The sequence below is a fragment of the Fimicolochytrium jonesii genome (genome assembly GCF_025526975.1).
Source record: "Fimicolochytrium jonesii strain JEL569 chromosome Unknown EV422scaffold_47, whole genome shotgun sequence".
Taxonomy (NCBI): Eukaryota; Fungi; Chytridiomycota; class Chytridiomycetes; order Spizellomycetales; family Powellomycetaceae; genus Fimicolochytrium; species Fimicolochytrium jonesii.
In genome coordinates, this window is record NW_026515714.1 from 1 (window position 1) to 13,509 (window position 13,509).

Sequence of the window (13,509 nt, forward strand, 5' to 3'; positions counted from 1 at the left end):
TGTAGTCTCGCTACTTGTTGAGGTGCCTGTGCCTCTCAGGCCGAGTGGTTTGACAGCAACTGACACTATTACGCGTCTCACCGTTTTCTGCAACCCCAAAAAAACCAGCTTCCTCTTTTTCAACGCACAACGCTGGACACAGAAGGGCAACGCGCAAGCGCCGTTGGTGCGGGACTTCAGCGGAATTGGCAGGGCTATCAGAATCATCAGAAATATCTCAAAAAAGTTCCGAACCGGCTGAGTTACAGCAGGTTTTGTAATGTTGTTCCAGATTTTTTGTAACAGGAACACACACATTTTGGCTTAGTGGTTAAGACACCTGGCTCTCACCCACGTGGCGTGGGTTCGATTCCTACCTCCCCCAAACATTTTTCTCTTCTTTCTGTGACTGTACCACCTCTCCGGGGCGTTCCGAGCGATCGGGACGATTCCCTTGACATGGTAGCACCACAAGTCCTTCTCGGGACCATACATATACTGCGATACCAACGACCCGGTCCTAGGTACCCCACAAGGGATCAGAGACCCGGGCCGGTACTCCAACTAAAATAAGACCTATCCACTGGTCCATAATACCGATACAGTGGTACATATATCCGAGAGGCTGGTACAGTCAAGGGGAGGTGTAACAGGAACACACACATTTTGGCTTAGTGGTTAAGACACCTGGCTCTCACCCAGTTGGCGTGGGTTCGATTCCTACCTTCCCCAAACATTTTTCTCTTCTTTTTGTGACTGTACGACCTCTCCGGGGCGTTCCGAGCGATCGGGACGATTCCCTTGACATTTTTGGACGCTGTTTTTTGGAGTGCCGTCGTGCAAGGCGCAACGTCCGTACGGTCATGAGGCAGTACACTGCCAGGGACTAGGCTACAAGGAACAAAAAATCATAATGGCTCAAGGTGATCCAGCTCGCCGCAGAGATGATATGGATGTACAAAGTTGCTCAAAACTTATATGTTCTAATACTAAAATTACGCCTCGGGCGTCTTAACGTCCATATTGCGTGCAAACCACGGCATCGTGTCCGTACTAATTTTGATGAACATACCCTGGCAGTTCTGACACATTCCCTCGGGTCCAATAAATGTCTCCGGGCACCTGCACGAGGCTAACGGCGGAAGGGCGGTCGTTGGCGTGATCGGATCCTGCCGTAATTGGGCGAAGCGGAAATCTGAAACTAGTGAATTGGGATGTCCGTATTGAGCTGTACGACTGGGGAACGCCTCAGCGGGAGAGGCAGCAGCATCTCGGAAATCTTGGTCGCTTGCGAGGGTTGCGGTTGTAACGTCAGAGGAAACGTAGACGATATTGGGCCCTTCTGAGAGGGCTGAGAGCAGTGTATTGTAGTGAAGAAAAAAGTAGGAAGCTCTTCGCAGCGGCCGCTCGACTGACAGCTTTATATATGGGCTGCCAGTGGGGCTTGCGTGGCTTTAGTGAGGCTTGGCGCCTTATGTAATGTATCACCGAGAGCTCGGGTGGCCAGCCCGGGTCTCGGATCAAGTAGAAGTAAAGAGATATAATATGAAATACAAGTGAAGATGAGATATCCCCGACACCTCCCTCAGATCCTGAGCAGGGCGCAGAATAAATAAGAGGTGAACTACGAGGGATATGTGAAGAAAGGGAGAGCTCATGTTCATTTTAAAGTGTTGACGCACTTGTTCATTTTATAGTGTTGACGCACTGTATGATGTGTGATGTGTGTGTTTGAGGCAAAGGCGTCCCTAAGCCGACGTCATGTGTGATGTGTGTGTGTAAGGTCGGTTCTTGCGTCGCCGCGCATGATGTGATGTAGTTTATGTTGCTATTGTCAGCGGTGTGATTGATAGTGAGCGGTTCTTGCGGCGTCGCGTGTGTGATGTGATATGAGATGCTCTATGCTGTTCGTCTCCGTATCCACAACGACTGTGGGTGAGCTTTTCGCCATCGTTTGTAGGCAGGCGTGTAGCGAAGTGCGGATTCGGGTTCCCAAGTAGGGTCAGGATAACCGAGCGATTTGACTAGAGGATTTCGTACGGCGCGTCGCTCGTTGATGATATCTTCTACAACTGGTTCAGTGCATGTGTATTAATCTGAGATTAATACACATGCACTGAACCACTGTTAATCTCACTGTATATTAATCGTTAGAAAACATTATGCTTTTTGTGTATTAATCGGTGTATTAGGATATCCTTTCTGTATTAATCGTCATAATTGGATATCCTCTTCTTTCTGTATTAATCGTCAAGCAGGTCTATTCTCTAATCCCCTAACTTTCTAACTCTTCGCCTCCATAGCTATCCTACATATACACAGTAAATACCCAGCGTTTTCCCTACTAAAATCGGACGCCCTTTAAATCCAAGTCTTTAGAAACTCGGACACTTTGAAGTATCGAATTTGTACAAGTCCGAAACTTATCGCCACAAGGCCGAATCGCAGGAAACTATTACATCACGTCTCCTATCGATAGGACTTGTCCATATCGGGCCCGCTCTGTCGCTCCCCCATCTATCCTATTTCTTACCCCGTGCGATTCTTTCATTCTGAGCTTTCTGAGCCGCTTTGGGTCTAACCCCCCTTTTCCCAGTTTTTCCCCTCCATAACTCCTACTACTTCTCAACTTACTTATTCTTCTTCCTACATCTATCCTTCATATATATATTCTATATCTTTTCAAATACTCTCTACATATATTTTGGGTGTCTGGGTTTCGGGTTTAACACTAATATCACTTTTTGTTTTCTAAAAAAACGATACACTTTTTTCAAACATCAAAGTACAACTGAGTTTTTTTGACCATTCTCAGCTACCCAAAATACTCAGATTTACCCCACTCGATTCGATTCCCGTCACTTTCCCTCATGCGCGTATCCGGCTACCTGCGTATCCGTTATAATCGGATCTGATCTTCTGATGCACCTCGCCCGCTCTGATATCGTACATAGGAGGTTCTATCTCTTCACGCACCATCTCAAGATCATACACATATGTCCTCTTGGTCCGATTCGCCGCATGATAGTGTTCGCAACAAGGCTCTTTTCCTCCCTTCGCCTTCTTACCGCATGACTTGCATATATGTAAGAGACTGATCTCGTAGCCCAACTGCTTGAAAGTAGTAAGATCATTCTCATCCCATGTGTACTTGACCTGCGGATGATTGAACTTCATGTAGTTCATGAACATCTTCTTTACATCGTCCAATGTACACCTCAATCGCGCATCACCCTCTAACACACGTTTTCGTACAAAGAAGCACGCCTCTTTGCTTTTGTTCTCATCCGGGCCTGCAGTAAGGAACCGGTGAATATAGTTTGTCGCATTGTTGATGTACTCCTTGTTATCGTGAAAGTATACTGGGCAGAAATCCCAAAAATCGCTACCTTTGCGTGAGGCATATCTCCAGTATGCCGTTAAACTTTTAAAGACGAGGTTGGCTAGTTCATTCGCGATAACAGTTTGTTGTATAGTCGTATCCCTGCTTTCAATGAATTCGTTGAACAAAGTTATAACGAAGCGACGAGCAATCTGACCTTGGTTGTTTGAATATGCAGGAAATCGGTTTCCTGCCCACAACATAGGTGTTGTGAAATTTCCTGAGAACGCGTTCAGGTGTTTGCCGACGACACTTACGTCCTCCCCGCTAATCATACTTTGTAAAAGTGTAGCATCGGGCCCAAGGTGTAGATCCGCCGGAACATCCGGCGCAACGATAATCTGCTTATCATGTAAGTTGTACAACCCGAACTGCTTCTCGATATTCGCCGATAAAGCCCCTATACATTCGCGCGGGAACAACGCTTTTATGATGTTGATAAGGGTTGACTTCCCCGTATGACTCTCACCCAGAAAGAAAAGGTTAACGCTCCAGTTATCGTGCTGCCCGACTTTGAAAAACAATCGGCCGATAAGTGCAAGAATTACATTATAGATCTCGACCCGCTCTTCATGAGCCTTGCTCTGTAACTGATGTAGCAACATATTATCGAGAACAGGGGTATGTCCTTTACCCGTGTAGATCTGTGGTATGAAATGACGAGCCACCTTGTTCTTTGCGAATTTGTCCGTGTAGGCATAGAACTTTACGGTATCCAGCGCTACAATTCCATTCTCGAACGCCAAGATATTCAAATCTTTCTTCAAGATCGGTAATTCCTCATCATCATACAATTTCAGATGCGCCATGATATCGGTGAAGCGCTTTGGCCCCGACTTGAAAAGGGCGCTTTTCTTTAGGACTTTGTTGATGAATTCCTCGTAAGACAAATACGGAACATATGCGCAGGGCTTCTTATCCATCGGCTTATAGATTTGCCCGTCCAATTTCTTCAAGTTCCCCTTTCTGGCCGCTGCCCAGATCTCACGCATCAACGTATAATGAGCGCTCTCCCCCTTCGTCTTTTCACATTCGCCAGGAGCGACAATGACTCTTGTGAAGTGTTTATCGCCTGTGCCTGGACGACAAACGAACAAAAGATTTTTTCCTCTTCTAACTAAAAAGGGGTGGTTGCTGTGATTGGTGTGCTGGCGTTCGCAGATCTTACACTGGAAGTCCTCGGCTTCTTTCAAGATAATCCGCTGGTAATGATCGATATTGACGACAGTATTCAAAGTATTCGGACTGTTTGAAGATCTCAAAGTCATTCTTCGAGATTGTATCGTTCTCGAAAAGTTCTGTGTAGTTTTTCTTTGATACGTCCTTATGATCTTTGAACGCTTGGTTTGTGCACGTTGCGACTATGTTCTCCTTTACCCATGTCGGCATAGTCGAGATCTGAACATCTTGGATCTTATCGGTGGGCTGCCAAACGTACTGACCGTTCTGAGAGATGCTAGGCGGACACATAACAAATCCACCATCACCGCAAATATCAATCGAACAGAGTTTATCATCGATGGACATAACGTTCGAGTTTGTGGTTTTGACAAGGTTGCTAAATTCTTCATCCCACGCGAAATAGTAGTGGATACCACCGCTCGGAGTGGCACATTTAAGAGTTTGGGGTTCGCCTCCATGCTCATCACAGAATGTCTTCCAATCTTCAACGCCGGTGCGCATACGATAAATGCCACCCTCAACTGCCTTTTTCGGGATCTTATTGTCGATATCCAGCACGATAACGCCGGAACGAACGCCGGTAAGAACGCCGATATTACCTTTTACACCTTCGATATATCCGAGTGATTTGTTCCAATCCTTCACACTGTAGGATTTCCAATCACCCAACGGACGCTTTTCAGTGAGATGCGCGGGGATCGGCAAGAACCCTTTTTTCATCAGTTTGTTTTTAGCGCTCTTCATCTGTTCGAGTGTAATTCCTACGTTCATGATAGTATTGTATTGTACCTGGCCGGTCATGTATACAATTCTTAGAGGTTTACTCTTTAAATAGGATTATAATTCTGCGACTTTTGCGTTCATATGGGTTTCGTACCCCATTTCCCAGCTTTTTCTCTCCATCAGTCCTTGTACGTTACATCATCGTCAGTTATTATACTCCATCTTTCCTGTTTATATTTTATACATCTCTTATCAAATATTATCTACATACATTCTGGGTGTCTGGGTTTCGGGAAAAACATAATAAAAAACTCAAATGTTTATTGAAGTTTTTAAAACACACAGTAGAGACAAGGTAAAATGGCGAAATCAGCGTACCCAGAATTCCCAAAATAAAGCTGTATAAGGATAAGAACAACTATACAATATAGAAACAAATGGGATACAACGAGAAATTCTGGAAGGCTCTATTGAACGCATCAAAGTATAACACTCGCGAGGAAGCAATCGCAGAATTTAAAGTGACCGGAGTCCGTCGGCAAGAAGGCTCAAAATGCATCTGTACTCATGTGATAACAGAACAATGCGAGGTCAAATCCGTAGTCAACAACAAGGTGTTGATTATCGGTAATTGTTGCATAAAGCGCTTTTTTTCGGCGGAGGAAGCGGCGAAGGCGGACGATTTGTTCAAGAAACTGGCTCGTAAGACTCGGGATTGCATCAAGTGTAATAAGCGATACCCTAAAGACTATGCGAGAGACATGGATGAGAAGTTATGTAATGACTGCTTCGCCCATTATAAGACTTGTGGTACTTGCGATAAAGGATGGGTTTACTGCGAAAATGAGAGTGAGTTTCGTTGGAAGACCATGTGTACTGATTGCTTCAAGACCAAGAAAACGAAGGAACAGGCTGAAAAGCCGCTCGCGACACCGAGGACCTGCAAAGGATATACGGGACATAAATGTAAGAAGAGTATCAACGCTGCAGAACACTGGAAAACTCGATGTAGCAACTGTTACGTCCAGTGGAAGAAAGAGAAGAAGAAACAGATCAATTGTCGCGGCCAGTAGAAGATATCGATTACCAAAACATAGTCAGTCCGAATCTGAGTCGGGCTTAAGTGTATAGGAAATTTTACTAGGGAGTTTGTACCAACAGTTCAAGCAATAAACGCGGCGCGCTACATATTTGATCACTTCCGGACAGGTCGGATTCTTGCAGATGCGGGTTCGTTCGCCTAATGGCTGGGTGGCTTCAATCCTTCGCCCTGGCATGCTGAAGTTATTATATTTATGTCAATGATTCTTTATATATGCGTTTTGAATCACTTACGATCAACCGGTGTTCTGCGCCGCAGCGAGCGTTTCGACCTTGTTGATCGATTCGTCCAGATGGACTTCGCACTTTTCCAATTCTTCGTGCACTTCACGCAATGCGTCGGCGGATCCTCCTGTTTCTTCGAGTTTGTCACCGATGTCTTTGATAGCGTCGGTAACTTCCCGGAGATCCTGTTGTATCTCAAGCAACCGTCCGGCTTGATCGGTAAGGCTCATTTTTCCTATGCAGGTGTTGGACTTGGGAACAAATAGTGTTTTCATCGTCCTCCAACACTTGATGAGGTGTGCGCATATGTTTTTTCCTCAAATACCCGACATTTTATTGAAATGCAACAAAGAATAGAACAATTACAAGAACAATGATAAAACAATGAAGGAGTGCTAAAAATAGGCTACAACTAGACTACAATCGACGGGGAAAGCGTGACTAGTAGGGGTATTTACATAGCGGGAATAAGGTAATCTGGGAGTATACAGGGGAATGAAGTTTAACCGGAACTCGGACCGGCAGTTTTTTCCACATCTTCGATTTCTTCGGCATCTTCGACGGTTTCCGCGGTAGGCTGATTTTCCACCACCGGCGCTTTGCCCCTGGATCCGCGACGAGCCTTCTTTGGCAGCCTTTCCTCGATATCATCGCCAAATCTTTTCAGTTGGTTCTGAATACTTTCGGCGAAAGTCTTTTGAGTCTGCGTGATCATATCTACGTAGGCAGCCATCACATCCGGGACCTGATTCTGCACAACAGTACCCGCCTCTACCTGATCACGGATGAACCGCGGTACAGCGTTACCCGACGAGACCGGTGAACCCGCTGGAGGTTGTCGGATGGCCGGCGGTACGTATTCCGCCAGATATTCTTCGTCCTGGTGTACGGGTAGCGGGACATACTCGTCGTCGTCGTCGCCGTCGTCCTCCCCGCTTGAGCCGACATCCTCACCTTCGTCATCGCTTGAATCCGGGGTTCCATTTGTCAATGTCTCGATCCTTTCATCAATTCGGCGGGTCCTCCTGAAGCCGCGGTTCAATCTCTCCAATTCGTCTAGACGCTCCTTTGTCTTTCGGTCGCGGGCTGCTCTCAGGTCACGGAGGTAGTTCCTCTCGTCATCTTTTCCAGTCTTGACACATCTGAGTGCATCCCTCAAGAGGATGTCGAGTTCTTGTATGGTGAACGTCTCGAATCCGTTCGCTTGGATGAAACGACGCATCATGACGTCGCAGAGACCTCCATTGTGGCTAGCGTTATGTTTGAGTACGGTCGCCTTGTTTCCTCCGATGTTCGCTGGCATACTTGGTAGATTGTTGGTAGGTACGTCAAAGGGGTGAAAATTGATGTTTCAGAATGAACTTGATGTATCGGAATGAAATTGATGTATCTAAATTCGGGGTGATGTTTCGGAATCTGAGGGATGTATCGGAGTTGCTTGAACTTCAAAGTTGATAATGATGAGATGATGGGACAAACGGCTGATCGTCGTTTATATAAACTTCTCCTCGGATCGCCCGGATTACCGTCGGTAAGACAACGATGTGTTGGAACCTTCTAAATCGAGAAAATTGCAAAAGGCGGGAACCTATTTTAAGGTACGCCGCAACGGTTCGTAGCGGTCGATACTATTTTTAGTCCGCAATACGGATGATATAATAATTAATGCGTTTCACCAAAATAATAATCCTATATAAGGATATGGATACGATTAATACTATGACAAGTCCCCAATTTACAATGAACAAACAATTCGCCCTTACCCTTCTTAACCGCGCTTACAAGGACAAGTCCCTTAAGACGAGGACTTCTCAAGTAAACACTCTTGATCGTTGTGGTATCTTCGAACCTCACGTTTTCGGATCTCCCCAGAAAGTCATGGAAATCCTCCGCGCAAAGTATTCTGCTAACTACGCAATCGGCTTTTCTGGATTACTTTCTCGAATGTTTCATGTGCTCACCAATGAAGAAAAGATCGCCTTGTACAATTGGTCCGTCGAGAGTTACCCTTCTTTTGTTAAGACTCCTCTTCTTGCCCAGTCGGACGATAAGAAACTCAAAACTATTACCAACGAAGTTCACCAATACTACAAAAATGAGAATCACAAGCATTGCGCTGAGATCAACAGTCGCCCGGCTCTCGTAATGACTCCTGAGTATGAGGAGAAAAGACACATGCCCGAAGAGGTCTTGGTCAAAACGGTTCTCGGAAAGTTAGCCGAACTTAGAGAAAAAATCGAGAAAGACAAGAATCGCATTGATATCTGCGAGTATGGTCTGCTTATCGGAACTCTTTGTTACTTCTGCGGTGACAAGATGCGCAGGTTAGACCTTGCGCTCGCTAAATATCGAAACCATCTTGAACATACTCCTAATAACCTTGACGCGTGTGATTATTTCCCGGCCACTCATAGTTTCTTAATCCGCCGTTGCAACAAAGTCACAAAGGAAAAGGATGTTGCAATTATCATCAACGATCGGGTAGTACAAGAACATCTCGATTATCTCGTTTCCCTCCGTGAGGAGTTAAACCAAGACTACCTGTTTATGAAGCAGCGTGGTCAGGACAGGACACCCGATTGCCATTGGTTTGGCGTTGCGATGAAGCAGAACAATTCGAAACATTTCGGTAAGGATATCTGTTTGAATCAGTTGAGAAAGATCGGTGTTCAAACCACCATCGACTATGATGACGGTGATAAAGATAAGCAGAGAGAAATGTGCGCCAAATTCGGTCACAGTTACGCCACTCGACAGAACTACTATTACATGCGCAAAGAGAAAAAAGAGGAAAAAGAGGAAGAAGTGAAGGATGAAAGTGTAACCAACAAAATGTCCGTAGATTTCATGTTGAATTAAGTACAATGATGTTCGTTAAATAAAATGAAAACTCCGATCGATAGCAGACTTACATAAGTCTGTCGCGCTCAACTCCTTAAAAAAGTGGTGCAAGCTGCACAATCTGAACTCGAACTTCATAGAACTTCGCCGTCATGTCATCATTCTCGGTCATTTTCGAGCGAGAAAAGCAGCTCTTGAAAAACTGGGATGATCTCTACTCTGCAATCGGATGGTATCTTCCATCGACAACCCTGTATCGACTGCGAATGGTCTCGAAAGACGCACGACGATCTTTCCGTATCGCTGAAGAGAACCGTGAGGTTTATTACGACACCTTGTTGCAGCAATGGAAAGCAACCGCAGATTCGATAAAGCAAGAAAGCATCGGACCAATGGGCCGACTTCACTATTATCAAGCTACACATATCTTCACTACCGCTCCAACGCTTACCACCTCGTGCGATCGAATCATTGACATCATCGATCGTTACGAGCAGTCAAATCCCAAAACGAAAACTCGAATCGTTGTGAAAGACTGCCGGCAACCTCTTGAAGATATCGCCGGTTTTCTGAACCCCGCAATGAACTTCATGTACCGGGCGGGGGGTGTGGATCCAACAACATTCACGCTGGGTACGGTCCGACAAATAATCCGCATGCGAGACGATGTTTTGATCATCGGCCCTGACGATCAACAAGTAGATCCGTTCGTAGCTTATCAGTTGATGTCAGTCACTTTGTTCATGAACGTTACGTTCCCTGAAAAGTCGAGCAATAAGACTTTTGACGAAATAGACCCTCTGTAACGTAATACATAAACATCTACTCTTGGTTATTCTCATATTCATCAATCGCTTCTTGCGCACCCCGAAGATCGCCTTCATCCTCCCAAGTGCTTTGGGATTGATCATACCCGCTCCATAAGACCTTATACTGGGTAATTTTTTGTCTGCCGCGACGAATAACTCTGCTATCAACGATCGCCTCAACCTCAAACTCATCATTATCGTCTGGGCCCGGTTGAGGGTTTACATCTGGCATCTCCACAGTCCCTGCAGGTACGAGCCGGAGATCGTTCGCCGCGGTTAGGCCCGGTAATGGCGTTCCATCCATATGTTTAAGACGGTAACTGTCTGTGTAGCCTGGAAACTTACTCCTTGAGATTCCGGCGATCTTATAAGTTGCGTTAGAAAAATACCCAACTCTAGCCCGCTTCTTTATCGCTCCCTTTATCGGGATAATCTTTCTCACCACATCCCCGATGTTAAATGTGTTCATTATGTTCGCCCCCACTCCTTTCAATTTCTTGTTCCGTATTCTCGCGAATATCTCTTCATGTTCTTCCTGTGTTATCTCATTGGCACTCTTACCCGTTGCGAATGTCATGGTGTTGTTTAGATTATCGACTAACTGTTGCAAGTAAGTCGGCCAATCCTTTTTCCCATAACGGATCGTAGAGTACAGGATATTCTTCAAATTCTTATTAAATGATTCTATTGTTCCAGTTGATTGCGGAGTTCCGGGCTGATTAAATTTCCACTCAATATCGTTCTCCCTTGCCCAATCTTGAACAACTCCCAGAAATTCAGTACCCACATCACTTTGAATCCGCTCGATAACCACTCCATCACTTTTCAACTTTAGGAGAAATCTGACAACGGTTGCCTGATCTTGAGATTTCATAGGCATTGAATACAACTTTTTGGTAAGGATATCGCACGCATTGACAACGTATCCGAACCCATTATATGCGACAGAGGTGAGGTTTATGCAGTCGATCTGCAGCGATCCTTCGCGGCTCAACATCTGCGGGCGAATCTTCCCACGCGACCCCATAGTTTTCGTTGAAGTTTGCCATTGTTCCTGGCGCTTAAGGAAGGCGTTGAGCAAGGTCCTCTGCGAAATCTTGCTATTTGGATAAGCGCGGCGATAAGCATAGTACAGTTTGTCTCGGCCGACGAAATTGTGATTGTCATAATAGAATCGCTTTAACTGTGCGAGATCTTCTGGCGTTATCGGATCATAGTGCAAAGAAGATGTATCTCTGTTATCGTTTTCCTCATCCATTTTAACTTATAGTTAGTAAAAGCTTTCGTCTTTTATTCGGTCGGAAGACGACTCCTTGTGTCCACTTTGATTTTGCTGAGGAGGTTCAGCGGATTACGTTCAAAGGGCCGAAAAACGTTATGAGTAACACCCTTATGGCTCAGGGACGTACAAAGTAATCTTATCGCCAGAATTGGAGGTTCATAGTTTAGGGTCGTTGCGGACCATTTACATTACTCACTTTGAGTCTCAGGCGGTGCAACTTTCTTTACGGCGCGTGACTTTTGTTGATATGCTGGCTTAACCAACGCATCAATGTGATGTTGGACAATTGCCTCGCATATTTCCGACTTTAGTTTCTCAAACATTTGAGAGCGAGCGTCACTAGGCATATCAACCCACAACTTATCCTCGCTTAGGCGAGTGATCAAAGCGTCGAACTTGTCCTTGTCCAAAGAGTCAACCTTGTCAAAGATGTTGTCATACATGTTTATCATTAAGAAATCAAAAATAATCTTGGAAACCTTCTGCGTTACAATAGCGGTACATTGACTTCGCATCGTCTGCCGCGAGGTCTACATAACAGAACGAATACGGTTCTTTCGTGCCGTCGTTAAGATACTGGAAAACCTCGTTCTTGTTCTTGAACGCGGATGTCAGCAGTTTCGCAAGGGCATCTAAATCTTCGTTGTTATTCTTGAAGATTATAAATTCCGTAGTATTATTCTTCATCTTCCGAGTGAGTTGTCCAGAGACGGACTGAATGCAAACCATAGTGGAACACAGGAAGTGGCGTCCTTTTGTGTATAACTTTGAAAGTTCTTTGTTCAAGTCTTTTCCCATCGCAGAATCACCCGCATCATCTATATACAACAAGAGACTCTTCCCATCTTCGGCAAGTTTCTTTTGCTCTTCAAGTATTTCCTTTATTGAAGAGTTCGATACATCATCGGTAAAGTAAATATTCTTATGCTTTGTTGTCGCTGCTAGTTCTTTGATGCTTTTGTCGTAAAGAACGGTATCAGACATGATGATTACTCTATCAACAGTCTTTGCGTAAACGTCGTCAATCAATCCACAAACAAGTGCTGATTTTCCAGATTTCCGAGGTGCAATTAGCTTAGTACAGAGAGGCGGCTCGGCAAGATCCGAAGGAATCAGCCTGTTCCTTGTCTTTTTATGTTTAGGAAAGATAGGCTCCGGCTTGTAGGAGGAGGACATTTAAAAACTCTTTACATTATTGTCCACAAAATTACTCAACTTTATATTTTCCTTAGCTTTATATAACATGGTTGTACCGTAATTTTTCAAGACGTACAGCGAAATATTATACTCCTCAGTAAGACAAAGAGTCTACAACATCCAACCTCGTAAGGTCGAGGCCTTCAAGATTCTCTCCGTCAGTTTCTTACAGGACTGGGATCTTGTGGAAGCAGGCGTGAATGATAAGATCGCGTTTGCGCAAGAGGGTTCAGACACAATACTGAACGCTACGATCGCAAACGGGACGTACTCTGTGGTAAACTTTCCAGACGCGATCGCATCAGCCTTGAACTCCGCTCCCGGTTCTAATGGAGGGTACTCTGCCAGTTACGATCCGGTAACTCGGAAGTTGTCTATATCGTCCGGATCTCCTTTCAAGATTCTCCAAGGTGAGCGAGGAACGACCGCATACATTTTGACAGGAATGTCCCGAAGGGCGGAGTCTGGCTACGGCACGAATCACGTAATGAAGAATCCCGTCAATCTAAGCGGCTCGTACCCTGTCATTCTCACTAGCAATATTGCAGCAAAGGGGACGCAGTACCTCACAGATTACAATGATGCGGCTCAATCGATCGTTTGCAGTATCGTTCCAGATTCGTTTGGGGATGTTGTAACCTGGACTAATGATGGAGGTGAATATCTACCGGTTGGAGAAACGGTGACTCGAATCGAATTCCATCTGATAAACTCCCTTACCGGCCAAGAAGTTTCTTTGAATTCGCCTTTAAGTGTGCGTTTCGCCATTTTGGACGATGTAGATGACC

At 45.1% G+C, this 13,509-nt stretch overlaps 5 protein-coding genes and 2 pseudogenes across 7 annotated transcripts; 5 read left to right on the forward strand and 2 right to left on the reverse strand.

The window, feature by feature from the left end:
* The first annotated feature begins 297 nt into the window (after positions 1-297).
* EV422DRAFT_t167 lies at positions 298-366 on the forward strand (annotated as a pseudogene). The gene has a single exon. The product of its transcript is annotated as a tRNA-OTHER (tRNA).
* A 278-nt stretch (positions 367-644) lies between these two features.
* Positions 645-713, forward strand: EV422DRAFT_t168 (annotated as a pseudogene). The gene has a single exon. The product of its transcript is annotated as a tRNA-OTHER (tRNA).
* A 2,134-nt stretch (positions 714-2,847) lies between these two features.
* EV422DRAFT_572497 (uncharacterized protein) lies at positions 2,848-4,629 on the reverse strand (the record flags this gene model as incomplete). The annotated part of the gene is made up of 2 exons (XM_053073134.1): positions 2,848-4,439; positions 4,530-4,629. 2 exons carry the CDS (start codon positions 4,627-4,629, stop codon positions 2,848-2,850), a joined length of 1,692 nt encoding a protein of 563 aa, XP_052920653.1.
* A 1,074-nt stretch (positions 4,630-5,703) lies between these two features.
* Positions 5,704-6,339, forward strand: EV422DRAFT_510348 (uncharacterized protein; the record flags this gene model as incomplete). Its single annotated transcript, XM_053068920.1, has 1 exon — positions 5,704-6,339. One exon carries the CDS (start codon positions 5,704-5,706, stop codon positions 6,337-6,339), a length of 636 nt encoding a protein of 211 aa, XP_052920654.1.
* A 755-nt stretch (positions 6,340-7,094) lies between these two features.
* EV422DRAFT_572499 (uncharacterized protein) lies at positions 7,095-7,895 on the reverse strand (the record flags this gene model as incomplete). The annotated part of the gene is made up of 1 exon (XM_053073135.1): positions 7,095-7,895. The coding sequence occupies one exon, from the start codon at positions 7,893-7,895 to the stop codon at positions 7,095-7,097; it is 801 nt and encodes a 266-aa protein (XP_052920655.1).
* A 437-nt stretch (positions 7,896-8,332) lies between these two features.
* EV422DRAFT_510350 (uncharacterized protein) lies at positions 8,333-9,451 on the forward strand (the record flags this gene model as incomplete). Its single annotated transcript, XM_053068921.1, has 1 exon — positions 8,333-9,451. The coding sequence occupies one exon, from the start codon at positions 8,333-8,335 to the stop codon at positions 9,449-9,451; it is 1,119 nt and encodes a 372-aa protein (XP_052920656.1).
* A 134-nt stretch (positions 9,452-9,585) lies between these two features.
* On the forward strand, positions 9,586-10,239 carry EV422DRAFT_510351 (uncharacterized protein; the record flags this gene model as incomplete). The annotated part of the gene is made up of 1 exon (XM_053068922.1): positions 9,586-10,239. One exon carries the CDS (start codon positions 9,586-9,588, stop codon positions 10,237-10,239), a length of 654 nt encoding a protein of 217 aa, XP_052920657.1.
* Between the last annotated feature and the right edge of the window lie 3,270 nt (positions 10,240-13,509).